This window comes from Uloborus diversus, chromosome 7, assembly GCF_026930045.1.
Source record: "Uloborus diversus isolate 005 chromosome 7, Udiv.v.3.1, whole genome shotgun sequence".
NCBI classification, from domain to species: Eukaryota; Metazoa; Arthropoda; class Arachnida; order Araneae; family Uloboridae; genus Uloborus; species Uloborus diversus.
The window spans coordinates 114,917,993-114,939,708 of NC_072737.1; the positions used below are offsets into that span (position 1 = coordinate 114,917,993).

At 34.6% G+C, this 21,716-nt stretch overlaps 1 protein-coding gene across 1 annotated transcript in view; it reads left to right on the plus strand.

Annotated features, from left to right (window-relative positions):
• The first annotated feature begins 5,157 nt into the window (after positions 1-5,157).
• Positions 5,158-21,716, plus strand: part of LOC129226849 (LIM domain-binding protein 3-like) — a 226,977-nt gene continuing 210,418 nt past the window's right edge. Inside the window, exon 1 of the mRNA XM_054861478.1 lies at positions 5,158-5,445. Within this exon, the coding sequence (XP_054717453.1) occupies positions 5,344-5,445 (102 nt within the window). The 5' untranslated portion in view covers positions 5,158-5,343. The remainder of the gene's footprint in view (positions 5,446-21,716) is intronic.

Below are 21,716 nucleotides of genomic sequence, written 5' to 3' on the forward strand. Positions count from 1 at the left end.
GAAAGAAACAGAAAAAAATTGTCACGAGTTCCGTCTCGAACAAAATGAAATTCCCCCTCTCCCTCTCGTAAAACATGGAATTTAAGTAAAAAGCTCATAATTAGAAAGCTCAGATGCTAAGCCAGGGATGCCCTCATCCCCTAAGAGCAAGGGCGCACCCCCAAAGAGATAAATACCCATTAAAACACCCGCTAAAGATTTCAATGGCGCAGTGTGCGCCATGACTCACTGCATCCCTCCCCCAAGGTCGATTCCCTGGCTAAGAGTCTCCTGGGCATTGCAAAACGGCAGATTTGTACGTTCGAAAAGTCGCTTTCAAATTCGTGGTCTCTTGCAGGCCCGGATCTGCTTCTCCGCAGATCCCGCAGCGTGTGTGTGTGTGGGGGGGGGGGGCGTCTTTAAGTCGCCCAAAGGCCCCAGAAATTAAAAAAAAAAAAAAAAAAGAAGTTGTAAAAAACTAGCACTGAGTTTAATAAACGTTGCAAATAGGCAATTTCTGCGAAATTTTAGCTTAAAAATTAATTACAGCAAAACTAATTCGAAATTAAAAAAAAAGAACAGGTGCAAACTCCCCCAGGGTTCTAAGTAATTTTGTACAAAATTTCAAGGCTATTGGTGATAGGATCTCCTGGACGCAGGACCGCCACACACATGCTTTCACAATTTCTTTGACCTTACTTTCTTCTTTTTTTACTTTCTTCTATATCTAATGTATAGAAGAAAGTATTGGATTCGTGCAAATTTTCGAATTTCGAATTTTGACGGATTCGAACGTTTTGAGGTGTGCTGAGTCCATTTCGACTATTTTTGGAAGATGTCTGTCTGTGTGTGTGTATGTGTGTGTGTATGTGTGTGTGTCCGTGTGTGTGTGTGTCCGTGTGTGTCACGTCTGTGTGTGACCAGTTTTTTGTGGCCGCTCTAGAGCAAAAACTACCGCATGAAATCGAACGAAATTTGGTACACATATGTGCCCCTATGTGAACTTGTACCCAATCGTTTTTGGCGCGAATTCCTCCGAGGGGGGTGGAGCAATGGGACGTTTTTTGAGTTACGCGTGCTTGCTATTCCTCAGGAAGTAACTGGGGGAATCAAACAAAATTTGGTCCATATGTTTCCACTAACAGGAACAGGTGCTGATTCAATTTTGGTTTCAATAGCTGAAACGGGGGTTGAGCTATAGAACGTTTTTTGTCGTCGATTGTGACTGCTGTATCTCAAGAAATAATGAACGGAATGAAAGAAAAATTTATCGGCAAGTAGCCCTTTTAGTGGGTATAAGAACTGATTTTATTTTGGTGTCAACAGCTAAAAAGGGGGTAGCGCAATCGCTCGTTCTCTTTTTCCATTGTGAGTACCCTATCTCAAGAAGTAATGCTACGTTCTGGTTGAAATTTGGAATATATGTGAATCCATATGTAAACAGGCTTTGGTTCAATTTTGACATCAATTGCTCCAAGAGGTGTTGATGTTTTGAGCAATCACGATTGCTTATTGTTCTCACTTGACTGTTTTTGGCGTTCCTATCATTTTATTTTCCCACCAGCACCCTCTGCCAGCACCACCGTCGCGTCGACCGGACTCACGATGCTGACCCTCTTGCGAAAACCGTCTCCTGGTTGCGCCCATATCCTACACACACACGCCTACACACACATACACACACTCATGCCGGCGCACCGACACAAACACATACTCCTACACACACATACACACATTCATGCCTGCACACAGACACAAACACATATGCCTACATACACACACGAACGCCTACATACACACGCGCGTACACACACAACACTGCATACGCAACACGCACACACATGTATACATGTACACACACGCACCCACACACATGCGCCTACACAAACACATACGCGCATTCATACATACACACGCTCGTGATTGCGAAAAACATAATTTGAATTCAAGATGCCAAAAATTCAAATTAATATATTTTTTTTTTTTTTTTTTGCGAATAAAAATAGCTTTATTAATGCAACAATAAGAAAGATAAATCGTAATAGATTGTCGTCTGCGTATTTCTCGTGATTTTAATTGTATGGAAATGATCGGAAATATTATCCATAGACTAATAATAAGAGTAGACCGAGCTTTCTCATTCTTGCTGATAAAGAAAATTGGTTCATAGATGTATCATGTGACTAGTGGAAGGACTTGGCGAAGACTTTGGCAGCATGGTTGCTAGATGGCAGCATTATCTATAGTTTGGCACTCGACATGTATTTTAAGACAATGTGTTTTCATTAAAAAAAACTTCCAGGTGCAGAGATTGAACTGTTTTTCTTTTAGTTATGCATTATTTTGACATTAGTAATAGTTTTTGATCAATTTTCGGTAACTTTTATTTCATTTGGAGCTGTCAGCGTTGGCGTGAACGAAATGGCGTAAACGTTTTGCGTTAACGCAAAAATGTACTAATCGGTATCTTAAATTGAAACTGTAGGTAAAAATCTTACCGTTTGCTGATTCTTCTTGGTCGCTTGCATATTTTATTGCTTAGAGAGTTATTGAAATTGACTAAAGAAAATGCACAATACTATCTAAACGAAAAACTCACTATATTAACAAAATATTTACAACTTAGAATAACAAATTTACAAATCGGACTCCATAAAAGATCATTCTTCCGTGTTCCATCAATTCTATTTATTTTATTTCGCGCTGGCGTTGATCGTCTGCTACGATTAACGCCCGCTGTTGCTAGGATATCCACCAGTCACATGGTTTGGTTTATGAGCAGCAAAAGGGTTGCCATAGCTCGGTCTACTCTTATTATTAGTCTATGATATTATCTCAATGATTTAAAATTTTTAACTGTTGCCATCTTATGTTTGTTAACAAATAAAATATTTGTAATTAATTCAAGCAAGGCTTTTAAAATAACATTCGATTTTCGCTCTTTGCTTTGCTTTTGCAATATATTCAGACATTGGGATGATCGTCAAGTTTTTGCATGTGTAATTTTGTTTTTGTTGGGAATATAGCTTCCTCTCGTCAAGCATGGGGAGGGATCAGAAAAAAAGAAAAAATAATAATTTGAATTCAAATTATGTTTTTCGCAATCACGAGCGTGTGTGTATATGTAAGCGTGTGTTTGTGTGTGTGGGGGTATGTGTGTGTAGGCATATGTGTTTGTATCTGTGTGCAGGCATGAGTGTGTGGGTAGTTGTGTGTACGTGAGTGTGTAGGTGTTTGTGTGTGTATGTGTTTGTGTATGTGTGTAGGTGTATGTATGTGTGTGTAGGTGTATATATGTATATATGTGCGTGTATGTATGCGTGTAAGTGTAGGATATTGACGAAACCTGGAGACGGTTTTAGCTAGTGGTGCAGCATCGTGAGGAGCTGGTCGACGGTGATGCTGCGGAGGGTGCTGGTGGGAAAAAATCAAAGGAATGTCAAAAACAGTCAAATGAAAACAATAAGCAATCGTGATTGCTCAAAAATATAGAAGAAAGTTTCGTGATGGCCGCAACATACTATTTTAATATAGAGAAATAATGTTCAACTTCATAGTTTCTGTCAACTTGCTTTTTTTGTTTTTTAATTTCGCTGATTTAAAAAATACGTAGGAAAAATGATTGTGACAAAATGCGTCTCACATAAAAGCCAAACGTTAAGAAATTGGTTCTGGAACCACCAAACGCAACCTTTTTACTGACATAGCTACTTAATTGCTTCTTTCCCACACACACATATATATATATATATTTTATAAGCATTTTTTCGTGTTGGTCATTTTGCAACTGCCTATTACGGCAAAAATATCGAGTTAAACCGATCAAATTTGGCGTACATCTATCGAAGAGAATTTTTTGAAAAGTTTGCTTTTTACAAATCAGCCCCCCCGCCTCATTTCCTCATCACAAGGGTGTGGGGCTGTGGGAGCATTGAAAAACGTTTTATTCCACAATGCTGCTGTAAAAAGGTTGAGAATCACCGGTGAAGAGTATTATAAAGTGTTAAAAAACATGTAAATATTTAGAATAATTATTTTTCTACAAACAGTTGATAAATTTATTTTTAATTGCTATTATTATTATCATCAATATTTATTTATATATTTTATTAGTTTTAATTTTTTTGCTACTAAATAGTTGGTCCACAGTTTAGTGAATATTACATAACACTTAGGAAAGGAAAAGAAAAAAATATTTTTATTTAAAGAAACTGAAGTTTAAATTTTTTTAGCTCTTTTGGAAAGCTAAAATATAAATGTTACATTCCCTAATTTATTTTGAAACTAGCATTAGGTAGGAGATCCCCGAAAGAAAACAAAAAACAACAGTAAAGGATCAGTGGGAAAAAAAGTTTGGGAACAAATGAGATAGGCGCTAGGGTGAGAGCATATGAATCAAAATTCCAACAAGCGATAAATAAAAAAAGAAAAACAGTTAACAAAACAAAAAAGCTATTTTGCCCTTCCTCTCATCGCTGTCGCACGTATTCTTTATTTAGAATTGTACTACTTCCACAAGTCCGCCAAAGTCCGCTTTGAAAAATTATTTTTTTTACCTCAAGTGGGCGTGGTTTTAAATGTTTTCTGAGAACATTTGCATTGAGTACACACTCTTTGCCCCCTCCCCTCCGCATTAATTCCGGAAAATGCCAAAATGACACGGGCCTGTCAGAAAATTTATAATAAATTGCAAATAAATTAAATCATCTGACTGAACCTTTTTTTCAACGGATACTGACTGTGTACTTTGTACCGTTTTTGAGAATGTCTTTATTTGAAAAGAGACACGGCTACTTAAATTTTGGAAGGAGTACGTAAAAAGACTGTATTTATGCATCTCTTTCTTAATGGAAAAAAAATTCGAATATTTTTTTCTTCCGAAAATTTTGTGTTCAAAACAAAAAACTCTAATGAAGCTCCCCACCCTTTACGAATTAGCGCCATAATCCGCCCTCGTGGTCACCCCTGCCGAAAAACACAATCATCGCAGATGAAAGCCATTTTTTTTTTTTTTTGAAGAAGATTCTGATTTTGTTTTCAATAGTCCCAGCAGATGGCGCCAAAACTTTTTTTACGTGGCTAATCATTAAAGATCCCATTGACCATCGTCTGCAATAAGCCAGATTAAAAAAAATAAATAAAAGGAATTGCATCGTTTTTTTTCAAACAAGCAAAAAAGTTACGAACGACTTCCCCTTTTACATTCGTAAAAAGGAGAAAAAGTAATTGTGTTTGTAATGTTTCCGGCAAAGAATTCAGGCTTTTGTAGCGCGACCTTTTAATTGTGAAGTGTCTCGTCGAGAAATATTGACAGATAGAAGCAGATCATGTTTAAATGCCATGTGATGAGCAGTTTAATTTACTATGTCTGCAAGACGTTTCTATGTTCAACTGAATAGTGGAGCGCCTTGGGGATTTCGCCTGAAAGGGGGGAAAGGAAGCGATTCACCTCTAGTGATAGCTATGGTAAGTGTTTCTTTTTAATTCCAATTTTTTTTTTCTTATTTAATTTCTTTGTGATAAAAGTCATCGCGGAGCAATCTGCAAGTAAGCAGAGTTTAAATTTGCCGGTAAATCTTCCCTGGGTGCTGTCCGTCTATTTGGGGGGTTCAAGAAGGGGGTAAGGGGAATTACTCCCCTCCGTATTTTAAAAACGTGTTAGTTGACGTTTTTGTGTGTGTGTTTTTTCTCTTTTTTATTTCTGTTGATAATGTAACTTTTGTTCAGCTCCCCCCCCCTCCTCTAATACGAATAATTTTAAAATGACGGGCCTGCCAGTGTAATTGCTGCAACGATTTGCGAATCTATTATTGTTTAGTAACATTGATCATGTCAAAGTCGCATTTCATTAAATATTTTTTTGAAAATGAACTTCCACAGAATTCTCTTCAATTGATTGACATCCAGATGCTTCGTAAAAATATCGTTTCGGCTGTCACCTGCGGGACAATAATTTCACCAAAATTTGGCAATACTATTTGGCTTAATATTTTAACTGAACAGGAGAAAGAACTTTTTTTTCACCTTTTCATTTAACACAGGGATACTTGTGACCTAGTTATGATTTTATCAAATTATTTTGTTATTTAAAATTAATTTATTTGCATGCGCCACGTGAGGGACATCTAAAGTCATCCTCTTGTAATTTGCTGTATGAGTTTTTTGATATTTTTGCTCCGTCAATATAGCAATGACTGAACAAATTGTAAGTTTTGAAAGTTCCAATGCAAAAGAAACAAATCTCATTTGTTGAGAAATTATAATTTGAACTGTTGAAAAATATTATCCATCAATTTTTTTCTTCAAAACGGGGCTGTTTAGAATTTTAGGCAACAGTATGCTTAGTATTAAAAAATAAATAAGTAAAATTAAATTAAATGTTAAATTTATAGATCTGGGAATGCTTGGTCGCCGCTTTATATTTTATCAGCTGTGCTCAAGTTTCTTACGCTTTTTTTTTTAAATAAATATTTTGCAGTAAAGTCCTTACTTTCAAAAAACGGGACATTTCTCTTCCTGACACAATGTGCGGGAACGATGGGACAAGAATCGTAAAAACGGAATGTATGGTCACCTTATGTGTAGACCCATTCGTTGAAAAAGCCTCCATTTTGTCCCGTACATGACAGCTTATAATTTCATTAAAAAGTTTAATAACTTTAAAAGGTAATGAACAATTTTTTTACTTAAGAAATCACGTATTCATTTGTGATTTCTTAAGCAACAAAATTCGTTCACTACTCTTTTAAATATTTTTTTTTAAAATGAAATATATCATGAATGAAATACGCGGGAAAACATGACCATTTTGCATGGGCGCCCATATTGGGGCAAGTGGGGGCTCAAACCCCCTCCCCCCCACCCTTAGAAATGAGATATTCTATGCTTTCAGTACTTTTTTCTTTGCTAAAATGTAAAAACATTTTTTTCCAACCATTAACCGACAAATTATTTTAAATGCCAAATTTTAATAACTCTAATCTGTACTGAAATCGGTTCCCATGGGGAAAGTATCCTGCTAAACCATGGGGAAAATATCTGAGCCCCCCCTCCCCCTTAAAATTGTGCATATGGGAGCCCATCCGTCATTTCCGTGCACGGTATTCTGGAATAGCCCTTCTTAGGGTCAAATTATACAAAAATCAAGATTTTTCGTTTGATTTTTAAATCATTGCCAACCTCTAAGCGTGAAAAGAATATTTTATTAAGACTCGTTTATTAATTATTACTTTAGATTCTGTACTTGAATTTGATATGTTAAAAGTAACTACGCATTTTAATTCCACTCTCGCAAAGCATGTAGTAAAATTGAAACGGAAATTTTTGATCTCGGGTAAAAAGTGTTGTAAAATTGTAGCTTAAGCCAAGAAGGGAAGAATGTATTAGCACTTTTTTATGATTTCTTTCTTTTTATTCTCAATCTTTTTCTGCTCGACTGCCGCACTTCATATTAAAATCATTTTTGCGGACCAGAATACAAATAAAATTTGAAATTACTTCAATCTTCTTTTTTTTTTGAAAAAACGCATCCGTTTTTTCAGCAAAAAACTATTCCTTAACTTTTAAGCACTATAGTTTACTATTCCTTTACTTTTTTTTTATAGAATAATTTATTATTCTGCAAAAAACCATTTCCTTAAGGTAAAGGTGGATCCAACTTCTGCTTTCGGAAGGCACACCAATGAAGGTATTTTCCAGTGCAAAGAAATGCGTTGTTTTTGTTGACTTCTAATAGCAAAAGGTGAGAAACAACAGCGCATTCCATCCAGACATTCGAACGGATGTTCAGCTTAAATACGAAGCACACTTCAGATAATATGCAATCACTCTCAAGTAAATGAGATAAATCAAACGAATAAAGCTCTTATCTCACAGGTGTCTGTACCATAAGTCCTTCATTCTACAGACTTCTTGCAATTTATTCACGACATTTGTGAATAATGTCTGCTAAGTCTGTGGAAGTTACCTATAATTTGTTGTACACAATGTATATGAAGTACGAAATTATACTACACTGAAACCTGTGTAAGTTGACCACCTGTGATGCACTATTTTAGAGGTCAACTTACAGAGTTTGATTTATATGATAAGGGCTAATTCCGTGATTGAAAAAAGCGGTCAACTTAGACAGGTGGTCAACTTACAAGGGTGGTCAACTTCACAGGTTTTACTGTATATTATTAATAGATATTATAAGCTGGCCAGTGATTTCAAATTTTTCCTCGGAGGGAAGGGGGCACTAGTATTTTTATAAAACTCCTTTCAAAATAAAAAACTTATTCGCATACATTTTCTTTATTTCACCCTAGCGGTACCCGGACAGCTTTGTCCGTAGTAGAAATCTTAAAAGGTCATTTGGTTTGCCCGTGTATTTACAAATAATGGATGATGAATTTCTCACCAATTTGCTCGCCAATGTTACGGTTCCACGTTATGATAATTTGGTAATTTATTCGCCCACGTTATGATAATTTGCTCGGTAAAATGTTCTTAAAATTAGAATAGAAAAAGAACAAAATTGAATTTTCGAAAAATCGCTTCCAGGTCCACACAACCATGCTACAAACTAATTTTATGTCAAATTTCATGAAAATCGGCGGAACGGTTTAAGCGTGCGAGTCACAGAGATCCAGACATCCAGACAAGATCCCGATATCCAGACAGAGAGATTTTGAGCTTTAGTATTAGTCAAGATTTTCGATAATCAGCCGGCGGCGGCGTGATATGATCCAGATGTTACGAGTTTATTATATAGACTGAAAAATACGTGCTAAACTAAAACCATTTTTATCCCTTTTAAATGCGAAAACCGGAGGTCAAATTCCATGCGATATGAGACATAAAAGTACTACACCCTTAACGTGATAAGCCGACGAACTATTCATTTGGAACATAGCTGCACGCAAACATTGTGTTATGTTTTAGAAACATCGCTTGTGATTTTTGTTTAGGATTCAACTCTAGTAGTAAGTTTTGTTGGTGGGCTTGGTTTAATACTATTGTGCCAGCATTAATTGTCATTTTGGATCTGCTTATTGATAAAGGCAGGGGCAGCTCTATAAGCGGTCACGGAAGGTCACTGTGGTCTCCCAAAAATTTTCTTATTCGGCAAATGGTGTCTGACAATTGAGAAAATGTGGAGACACCATGGCGATGTTGCAATTAATTGCTTTGTTATATATATATATATAGACTTACTAATGTTTGAATTTTCTTGTCTAGTTAACAACAGAATTTAATTTTGTTAACAATAACAAGAAAATTGTTTTACAGAATTTGAATAACATTTTAAAACTCTATTTTTTTAGAAAAAATATGAAAATGGAGTAAAATAAACTCTCGCTCAGAAATAAACTAAAAGCTAACTCTGAAAAGTTAAAAAATTGTAATTAAAAAAAATGCTGATCGAGAAATTGAAGTATTGAAAATCATTAATCGGCATCGGTCGATTATCCTTTGCCAAGGCTTAAAAGTGGGCCAAATACCTTCAGATTTTCTCAACTTCAAAACATTCCGCAGAAAATCTAGAGATCTTCAGTCTGCAGATTTTTTTAAGATGTAGGCTTATGAAGTGGGGCCGAATACCTTTAGATTTTCTCAACTTTTTTTTTAAAGTTTTTTTTTTGAGATTCTTTCTAGGGGGGTAAACAAAACTCTGTAAACATACTGTGCAATTTCTTATTTTCAATACAAAATATTTTTGCATTATTTTCTCTTATCATTAATTGCAGATTTTTTATAAAGTTGTAACTTGCATGTACTGTAGAGAACGTAGTCATTTTTACACATTATATGAATTTATTTTATGCATAGATTATTCAGCAAGTCACTGCAGATCAGTGGCGGCGCGACAGCAAAAGTAGACGTCTGCGATGCAATTTTGCGAGGCTCTATTAAACATAACATATTCTCAGACAAATAATTGAATTCATATAATTCATTTTTATACTAACTATTGGCACTTAGAATTACCGATTCATTTTTTAATTGCTGTAACAAAAACATTTCGTGACTAGTAGCGCAAGCAAAAAGAAGTGTTTTTGGTAGTAGCGGGAGGGAGCGGTACATCGAAGGTGAAAAAATGACCCAATAGAAAAAGGGGGTTCGGGGGCTCTCCCCCGGAAATTTTTTGAAATTTGTAGTTTAAAAACGCCATTTTAGGCTATCTTTGCTGATGTTAGGGGAAAAAAGGTTCAGGGGTCTCAGCGGAAATTTCTAGAAATTGAAGCCTTAAAAACACATTTATAGGTCATATTTATTGACTCTAGGGCCAGAGACTGTCCCCAATCTATTCCTTTTTTTAAAAAATAGGTCGAAATCAATTCCTTCTCTCCCATGCAAGTTCTAAAAATTGAAGTTTCAAAAACAGAATTTCGAACAAACTTTCAAGATTTTACGGAAAGGAGGTTCTGAGAGCCCTTCCCTGGAAAAAATGTTGAAAATTATGGTCCTAAAAACTTAAGCAATATTTTATATTCAGGAGCCATTCCACATAAATTTTTTGTTAGTGTAATTTAAAAAACCTAATTGCTTATGATTAAAAAAAAAAGGCGGTATGGGGACCTTTGCCCGAATATTTTCTGAAAGTCAAGCCTTAAAAATGCGATTACAAGGCCATATTTTGTAACATTAGGCTCAGTAATTTTTGAAATTAAAGCTCCAAAAACGCAATTTTAAGCGATTTTCGATGTTGTTGAGTATTTAGGGGCTTTCAGCTAGAAATATCGCGAAACTGAGGATCTGGATGCGAAACTTCAGATGCTTCATAATGCTTTCGGTGAGTATGTGTGTGTTTGGGGAGACGGGGAGGGGGAGTTTGGAGGAGCAGCATTTTGAATATTTTCTTATTCTTAGACGAGCTGGGAAAAAAAGAAAAGAAATATTACGGGGCTGGGGTATTAGTAGAGCTAGCTGATCAATAAGCTATAACTATTAAATACTTTTAATTATATATATACAAAAGAAATTTCACTCATTAATTTCTTTCAAAAGAATAAAATAAATAAAACGTTATGTAGAAACTTGAAGGAAGTCGGATATTGCAACAGTTTCAAATCTTTGCGCGCGTTGGGAAAATCGAAGATCAGGCACTGCTCAAATTTGTACAATCATTTTGTATAAGGTCCCGACAGAATTCTCCAATCGGGCCCCGCATTTGCTAAGGCTGGCTCAGAGCAGTCTCCCCTTCACGTACTATTTTGATTACATTTGTGTCTGTTGTATTCAATAAGATCTTCAAATGAAAACATAAAAAATTCTTATAACTTCTGAGAATTTTGCGAGGCCCTAATCTGCGCGAGGCCGTCGGCAGTCGCCGACATCGCCGACGCCTAGCGCCGCCACTGCTGCAGATGTTATATCAGGTGTTTAGTATCAAAACTAGCTCAATACATTAATTTCCAAAAAAATGTTTTCCTTAAAAATTAAAAATTCTTTGCTGGATACTATCGAATTGCAAAGTAGTTTGTAAAGCATCCAGTTCATTAAGATCGAAAACTGTTGTCGAAAATCGATTTTCTATGAAAACCAGCTCAGTCGGAGGCTATTTTTTGTAATTCGGAACTCCAGCGCTCGAATACGCTACCTTGCGGTGATTTATAAAACTGCGTCTGCACCTAAAACATTGCCACGTTGCGCATCACGTGTGTCTGTTGACGTAAACACAGGCAGTTTGTTCTGAGTATTTATTAACGCAATCGATGTGTCTTAGTTTGCTTTCAGCTACAGAAATTAATTCGTCCCTTAGTAGTATTCTCGAGCTTCTCAAAATAATGTTAGTTTTTCTTATTTCTTTCAAAAAAGTATTAAATGGTGGAAGCGTAAACAAGAAAACTCTGGATTAACAAAATTGGATAACGTAATACCAGGTAAAATTTTTTATTGTTTTGTATGAATTTGTAAGAATATGAGTTTTTTTTAATCTTAAATTAATTTAACTAATCATATTTTACAGCAGCATTTAGTTGGAATGGACAGTATGCAAAATATTTTCTTGAATTTATTATCGTAGAACAAAATGAAAAATGTTTAACCGAGAAAGAATTTACTTTATTCCTTTTATTCTCAGCTGAAAGGTTTCGCCAAATTTGTTTAGGGTTATAGTAGTTTTAGTATTGTGCAAGCAAAGTAGCCTTGGCGAGTTTTCGCATTTTTAGTTAAACCATTTTTAATTTTTATCATGAGTGGAATAAAATGATAGTAAGATTACAGAATTCGATAAGCAAAAAGAAATAATGGTCAATCAACTGAAAAGAAAACTACCACCATATATAAACTGTGAGTACACATTTTATTTATTTTGTTCTGAGTGAATTTGAATCAGTTTTTCAATTCGATGGAAAAAAAAACGAACTTAACAACATTGACTGGACACTTTTCCTTAACCTAATTCCACATAAATGATTTAAATAACCTTTGTTACTACAGTATCCTACTGAAATAGACAGTATGCAAATAAATTTTCTTGAAAATATTTATCGCAGAACAGATTGAAAAATCCAGAAAGAACGTTAAGAATTTGAACAATAAAAAATAAAAGTTCGCCAAAAATCTGTTTATAGGCTTATGGTTTTAAAATTATGTGAAAGAATAATGTATCTTGACAAGATTTCGCATATCAGGTAAATCATTTCCATGACGAATGAATTAAATGCATGATTTCTTTGGATATCCAATCATATAGTCATAGAAATAAATTATCTAGTGTTAAACGTTACTCTTGACAGTCTGCCACGTATGTGCACTATGTGACAAAAATGTCAACAAATGCTGGAAATGTCACGAAACTGAACTTAATATGTACTAATGTATAGAAAAAACGGTACAAAATGAAAATGCCGTTCGAAGCGAACTAAAAATTTATGAATTCCGAATTCAACATCGTGAAAATGGCTGCTTCAGAACAACTTACTGTGTGTTCTGCATTAATTGTTTACTTTCGTAATACTTTTTGGTTTCTAATCTCTTTCTATATGGGTCAGAATAACCAAAAGACTTTGAAAAATCTTTTCAAATGAATAAAGCGAAAAAATCATACATACGAACAAAAATCACAACACTTTTAGCATTTTCTTCGTTACCACATGCGTTTGTTTTAGTTTTCAATTCCGCCATTAGACAGTGACTGCAGTGCCCCCTATAGTTCGTTGGAGTTGCGAATTTCACCAATGGAATTTTTTTTCTCACCAAATTTGTATGTTCCACGCTTTGATAATTCCCCATAATATTCTGTTATTCAATTTGTTTAAGACAAATTTGCTTTCGCTGGTTTGGACTATTTTGAGCTTAGCATAAAGATATTTTGGACAGAGTTATGGTAACGTTGTTGTGGGGAGTTTTGAAAAATTTGGACACACCAAAGCCATTGAAGAAGGTCCATTAAAATGTAAAAATTATACCAACCAAATTAGACCGTAAAACACCATAGTTCCATTAAAATTTAAAATAATCCGTCAAATATGTTTGAAAAAGCCGCTAAATTACATTAAAATAAATTAGAATGTCAAACAATTCGTCAGCTTCATTTATGTATCACCAATCTCGCCAAGGGACCATGTTGCCTTTACCCAAAGATATTTTGATTTTTCCAAGCGTACGTTTGCATTCCAAATTCCAACTCCAACCCAGGGCCTGATTAACGCACGGTTCTACGGGTCCCTGGACCAGTGGCGTAGCTAGACCCGACTTTCGGGGGGGGGGTTACTTCTTATATATATATATATATATATATATATATATATATATATATATATATATATATATATATATATATATATATATATATATATATATATATGTAATATATACATATATAATATATATATATATAATATATACATATATAATATATATATACATATATATATATATATATATATATATATATATATATATATATAATTACATATATATATATATATATATATATATATATATATATATATATATATATATATATATGTATAATCGCTTGGAATTTTTCCCTTTTCTTCTTTTTTTTTCTTTCTCTTCTCTCTTCTTTTTCTCTTTTTTTTTTTCTTTTTTGAGACTAAGTTTTCGGGGGGGGGGGGGGGGGGGGTTTACCCCCCCCCCCTTAGCTACGCCCCTGCCCTGGACCTATAGGTACTACAATTTTAGGGGCACGAAAATAAGTTAAATTTCTTTCTTTCTTCCCCTCTTTTGGAAAAACTACATTGAAAAAGAGCAAATTTTCGTGTGAGAGGCGTAATTTATTACTTGAGCGGAAGAAATCCTCGGAAAATCTGCTATTTGAAAAGTTCCTTAAGTCTAGAAGTCTTGAACTTCAGTTCATTCTTGCTTTTTTGTAATTTTTAGTAACTGCTGATCTTTTTATGGCCCACTTAAAAAAAATTGAGGTAAATTCATAAAATGCGTTAAAAATCATATATTTTTTCAAAAAGTTTAAAGTTTAATTTTTAAATTATGTAAAAACTTTTTTCTCGAAAATTATTTAAATTACATATTAAATTAAAGTGTACACAATCGCATTTAAAATGAACTATTATACAATTGATACAACAGAGTTATAACTTTTTAAAAGAGCTGCTGGCAAGTAAAAACGTGCTTTTCAGCGAATTTCAAAATTTTATTACTCATCGTGTTTTTTTCTTTTTTCAAAAAATTACGCATCAGTTGAAGGTGTCAAAAAGTAAGATGTCTGTGTGAAAGCTTCATGAATATCAAGCATGGTCCAATGGATTTTATTTTATTTTTTTGGGAGGGGGGAGGGGGTTGATTTTACATAGAATGACACCCTTAGAAAGCTGAACTTTTTTTTAATTGAATTGATCAGCTATTTGTGATTTTTACTGTTCGTTTCGCCTCTGAAATAACTTTGATTGAAGTTAAAATGTCAAAGCGTATTTTCACTCCCAGAAAGAAAAAAAAAAAAAAAAAGAAAGAACTTAGCTGGCTGTATCTTTGCTCAACAGTTTTGTTGATTCCAATGTTTTGATTCCTTATTCCAAAACATCTTGATGTTTCAAAACATTTCGCTTTAGTCTCATCTGTCAGCGGCCATGAACATTTTCACCTGTACTATAGTGCCTAGAAAGAGTAGTGTGCCGATCGACGGGGAAAAAGTGAGGTCAGATCTGAGGAAAGTCCAGATGGCGCTGCTCTCGATTAGTACGTTTTGCTCCTCAATCAGACTCGTTTTAAATCAGCGATTTCATGCTGATTTCGCAGTTTAAAAGCCCCGTTTTTCGGATTGAACTTATTTTTGCGCAAATGACGAATTCTGTAATAAGTGCTAATTGTTACATGGGTGTTCATTTTATTTTTTGAAGCATATAAAATTACCTTATGCTAATTTATCTTCAATGAAAATAGTAGACTATAAGGAGCCATTCATTAAATACGTAAGGGTCCCGAGGGGAAGGGGGGTTGGAAAAGCCTCTACATGCCCTTACTTGGGGGGGGGGGGGTCATTCTTACGTAATATTTTCCAAGTCGGTATTTCACATTAGAAATTGCGCGGTCAAGTGATTTGGAAGAGATTATGTTCCATTTGCGTCTGGAAGGTAAGAAACGTGTTAGGATAAGATTTTTTTTTTATTTGTTTTACAAAGAATTTATAGTGTAAAATATAATAAAAGAGTCGCATTGTGTATAGCATGTTTTATTTGTAATTAATATTACATCAAAAAAAAAAAAAAAAAAAAAAATGTTGAAAAAACATTCAGTTTAGAGAAGTTTTCAGAAACTATTTCTTTATGCAAAAGGTTTAATTTAATAATGTGAATTTAATAACGATTCCAGTGATGTAACGATTTCAAGATTTGATATTTTATCATTTTGAAAAACGAAATGGAATCTTATGTAAGAATAGGGGGGGGGGGCTGAAAAATCTTACGTACCCTTACACGGGGGCAGGGGGGGGGGGTCAAAAATTGCCAAAATCATCCTTACGTAATTAATGAATGGCCTCTAGTATTCAATAACTACACGTATCTTATTTCTCTACAAATAATAAAGCTGAAAGTATCTCTGTCTGGATCTCTGTGACGCGCACAGCGCCTAGACCGTTCGGCCGATTTTCATGAAATTTGGTACAAAATTAGTTTGTAGCATATGGTGTGCACATCGAAGCGATTTTTTGAAAATTCAATTTTGTTCCTTTTTTATTTCAATTTTAAGAACAGTTTCCGAAGCAAAATTATCATAAGATGGACGAGTAAATTACGAAATTATCATGACGTGGAATCGTAACTTGGGAAGAACGAATGAACATAGCCATTTGGCGAGAAATTCATCATCCATTCTTTGTAAATATGCAGGCTAATCAAATGACCTCTTAATTTTCTCCTCCGGGAAAAGTCGTGTGGGTACCGCTAGTTTCAAAATAAAACTGCTTCTAAATTCTTGAAGCTAATTAAAACTATCAGGGCTTCTCAGTCTGAGTCGAAGAGTCGGAGTCGCTTGAAAACATACCGACTCCGACCTGTTTTTTTTTTTTTTTTTTTTTTTTTTTTTTTTTTCAATTTTCAAGGACTTTCCTTACATTAAAAAAATAATAGGGCCACTTACTCCTATCACATATATAACTACATACTAATTTGCAAATAACTGCAATTGGCAAACAGCTGGCTTGATTATTTGTTGAACTTTCGGTAATACTTATATCAACGTCAAACTGCTAGTTTGCTTATTTTCACAACGTTCTTTAGAACCTGTCATTAAAACGGTTTTGTTGTCAATAATTATCGAAATAGAAGTGGTTTTTGAGTCTGACGTTATCACTGTCAATAAAGAGTATTTATGTATTTTTATCTTTTATCTCATATGTAAAATAGCGAAAGAAATGTATCCTTAAAAACTAAAAACAAATGGGGAACCTCCTCGTCCTTCTCCTTTGTCTGACATTGCTTATGATAGCTTTAAAATGTTCTTTTAAAAGTAAGCGCAGCTTTTGAATCTCCCTACCCTTAATCAGGAAAGAACATGACAGTGTTACAATTAAAAAATCTAAATTAAGTAGCGATCAAAAGAACATTGTGATACATGTTTTTCGACGCAAAAAATATTTTCCCGTTGTCGATATATGAAATTTTAAAGCCTATGGGAATTTTAAGAAAAGCGAGTTTCGTTGTTCCAAATTTAGCGAGTTTCGTGGGGGACAGATATCTTTCCCGCGCTCTGTAGATATGGTTGTCCTGCCACATGCAGACGAGGAAATCGTCTGTGAGAAATTGGTACCTTTAATCCCTCATCAAATGTTTAAATTTGAAACTTTTCTTAAAATTTCGGGAGACTTAAATACCTTTTATCTCGATAACGAGGGACGATAACAATAATAATTATCAGTTTTGTACAGGATTTTAAAAGACTGAAATTCAAGAAAAAAAAAACTTTTTTTAAAAATATAACTTACGTGCTCGTTGATACCGTTTGTCCGAAAGTCTTATGGTCGGTCGCTAACAGTTACCAGGTGTAGCGTTGCTGGAGATTTCCAACCTATTCTCCAGACCTATAAACTGTAGAGGTGGTGCTACCATATACCGTGCCCAAGTCGGGCTCTTTTTCATTTAGGAGCCTCATTGACACTGGAGTCGCTACTTTCTGCTTTAAACTCATGCTGGCTACATGAATGGGGCTTGAGTTTCCCAAGTGGCATTAAAAACAACAAACTGCGCCCTAAGCCATCTCGATTGATAATACATTTGCCTTAAAATATAAGTATCAAGTTTTCAGAGTCAATTGTGTAAAATTTTGTTTTGAAAACATCCTTGTCTTTGTGTCTACTTCAATAATGATCTTTTTATCGTCATTATTATTTTCCACATAATTTTCATTATATACAAAAACTACAATATTTGGAGTTTTTTAAATTTCATACAAACCCAATATTCGTTAGGTAAATTAATATGAACAATTTCATTTATAATAGATTTATACGTGGTTATTTCAGTTTCATCTACGGAAAGATCAAGTTTTATTTTTTTCAAACAGGGAAAATTTTTCTTAACTGATGGACCTTTGCTTTGGTAATTTTTTAGTAAAGTATGTTGGCAGATTTAGGGAAATTGTCGGAATTGCCTCATCTTTCAAAAAAGGTTTTCCCCGAGGAATCAAAACTTCCTCACAATTTATAATACGCTTAAAATGCGTTTCAATAAAATGTTTTTCGAAGTGCAGAGCACAAAGTGAGCAATATTTATCAAAAACTTTATCTAACCTGGGAATTAACGAATTCCACTTTAGTTCTTCTTCATCTGCTGGAGCTTTAAAAAGCGTAACTTTTTCCTTGAATGTTTTGTATACAATTTTGCACCCTGGTACGAAACAAGATAAAGCTTTATTTCTTCTAATGTTCCTTTGATGCCTCCATTAAAAGCCTTAAACGCTGTTTCATGAAATATTCACGAAATAAAGGTACAAAAGAGAAACGCGGAACTAAATTGTAACAAATTCCCGCGTCTACTAATGTAAACACCGCGAAATTGAACGTACACCTCGACCGCACTGCCCTCTAGCGGTTTTCATACACTTTGTCTTCAAGAATCGTGGGGAAAAAAGCGCCGGTCGGGCACACTACTCTTTCTAGGCACTATACCTGTACGAACTTCAGCGAGAGTAGTAAATAATGCAGCATGGCCTTGCACTACGAGTCACGTGTTCTTGATCCAAGGGAAATAAAAGTCTTGCATCTTATAGCGTACGCGGAATATCATATGCGTTACGTCATTGCCGGAAGTTTGAGAATCTCTTTCCTGCATTCTTGAGATTGAAAAGGAACATGATGTGACAAAGTACGTTTCAACGAGTTTCTTTCTTATTTTATGCAGTCGAACTCGCGGATAACGAGCCTGATTTAAGGTGCCCCCCCTAAGAGCAAGGATACCCCCTAAATATCGCGAAGACCCCCCTCACCCCAATGCAAGAGTCCCCCAAACGGGAAAAATACCCCTCAACTTCCCCTTAACATTTCAATGGCGCAGTCTGCGCCATGAGCCCCTTAGGTGGGCGATGGGCATCCCTGATTTAACAAGAACAGAGATTTTGCGAGAAAATTAGAGATATTTGGTTAGTACAATGTTAAGTCTATGGGAGCATAACTCGCTTTTAATGAGCAAACCCAGCTTAAAGCGAGCAATATTTTTGTGATTATAAAATTTTTATTGACTTTCAGCTCAGCTTATGCTTTACCTTTCTTGGAAAATTTTCTTTAACATTCCAAGTCTACTAAAAGAAAAGTCTACTAAAAGAAAGTTAATAATGAATCAGAAATTATTAGAACAAATGAGAAAGGCGCTTTGTTTTTTAATTTATGGAGTAGAATACCTTCTAAAAGTTACATACATGTTGACGGCCGATGATATCACTCCCCAGACCAGTGTTGCCAGATTGGGGGAAATTTCCCCCATTTTGGGGAAATCTGGTGCTTTCCGGGGAAATTTTGGGGAAATGGGTTTTGAGGGGAATTCTTTGGGGAAAAATTTTTTCCTTGGGGAAAACCCGGGGAAAAAATATTTTTTTCGTATTTAAATTCGCGTCTTGACATCTGGTAGTTACATTTTTTGTATCAAACAGCGTTGGTTTAGCTTTGCTCAACTTTATAGAATTCGCATTTCGCATTATGTGGAATATTTATGCTACGGGAATTCGCATTAATAGTTCTGCGTGAGTAACTAGTTCGATACGTGAAACAGACAAAAATAAGTGTGATGAAGAATGTTCTTAGATAAATATATACAAAAATCATAGTTTAAATGTACATACAGAAGCAGAGTAAGTAAATGAGAGTAGAAAAAAAATATTTGGTTATTTCTTATTAATCGATCAGGCGCTTGTATTTATGACTAGTGGCACCCCACACGGCTTTGCTCGTAGTAGAAAATTAAAAAGGTATTTTGGTTCCGCTCTATATATTTACAAATAATGCATGATGAATTTCTCGCCAATTGGTTTGCCCACGTCACGATTCTGTATTATGATAACTTGGTAATTTAGTCGTCCATTTTATAATAATTTTGCTCGGGAAAATGTTCTTAAAATTAGAATAGAAAAAGAACAAAATCCAATTTTCAAAAAAATCGCTTAAAGATGCACATCCCCGTGCTACAAACTAATTCTTTGCCAAATTTCGTGAAAATCGGTCGAACGGTCTAGGTGCTATGCGCGTCTCAGAGATCCTGACAGAGAGAGAGAAAGAGATCCGGACAGGGAGACTTTCAGCTTCATTATTACTAAAAATATAAAAAAGATAAAAGATAAAGAAGACAAAAAAAAAAAAAAAAAAAAAAGCGAAAATGGGGGAAAAAAAAGTTGGGGAATTTTATAAGAAAATTTGATAATAAAATAAATAAATACATAAATAAATTTTCAAAAAAATGCCGAATGCAACTCAAAATTTTGCCAAATGATAAAATGCGGGTATGCAATTTCGCACGTAAGTGTATCTCTTGAAAAAAGACATTCAGGCATTTAAATATTTTATTTATGTCCTCAAATTTACCGAATAGTAAAACAAAATTTCCGAATAAGGAAACTTTCTGGAGGTCTCAGTGACCTTCAGCGATCTCATATCGGGGGATTGGGGTGCCCGTGAAGAGACATGCTTGAAAATTCTCGTTAATGGTTTTCGAAAACGAGAGAAAATTTTCAAAAATTTCTTTGTTATAATTTTTATTTCGCAAAAGGTAGTAAATAAATGTGTTTTGGTTAAAAGTTGATACTTCATATTATGAAACATAATGGTTCCTTACATTCGAATATACCATAATTATCAAAAGCCGAAATTAAAAAATTCCAAGAATAAAGTGAAATGTCACGTGCTAATTGAGCATTAAACAGCATGTTTATAAAGAATAGCGTGAAATGTGACAAGGGAAAAGGAGGAAGTAAGTTGGAAATGTGACACTTAGAGACACAGGGAGGGAAGAGGTCAAATTTGTTTAAAAAAACAAAAAAGTGTGATATCATTTGTGGACAGTCCCTAAAAGATGAAAAGAGCCTTTTTTACAAAAAAAAAAAAAAAAAAGGTCAAAGCTAATAGTTGATTACCTCTGCGTGTTTTATTCACTCAGATTTATTTATTTGGATTTGATGGGGCGGTTACAAATTAAACAAAGCACATATTAATTGAATTTGGATTAATGATGATTTACCTAGTTGTTTTTCAAAATAAAATGACTTTCTCTACATTTAGTGCATGATGACGTGAAATCAGGGCAGTCCTTTACCAAACATCGTGACTATTTTTAACCCCCTAACCACTGAAATTTCTTTTTCCACGCTCCAGCGAAAACGTCCTTGAACAATTTTCAAAAATAGACCACTGGTTTTGCTTCTTTTCGGGAGGCTTATACATGACTCTATGTAAGTATTATTGATTATCCTTGTCCTTTTCAATTGATTGAAAAAGCAATAGACCAGAAAACGCATGCTTTCACATTGCAGAATCCAAGCCCAACGTATTGCTGTTCTTTAAAGATCGAGAATCAATTTTACGAAACTGATATTATTAAATTACAGCATTTTGATAAACATTAGCTTTGTGTACAGAATTAAAGCACTGATTTATAAGAAATATGTCAATCTTTTCTCCTCAAATACACTGCTCGACATTGAAAATGCAACACCAAGAAGGAGTGGTCAGAAAGTGATAAAATTTTGAAAAAAGACAGAGACAGTAAGGAATAATAAATGATCTTAATTTCAAAATGATAGGCAGAATACGGAGCGAGAACGACGTTGGCTCAGTAGGATGTAGGGCC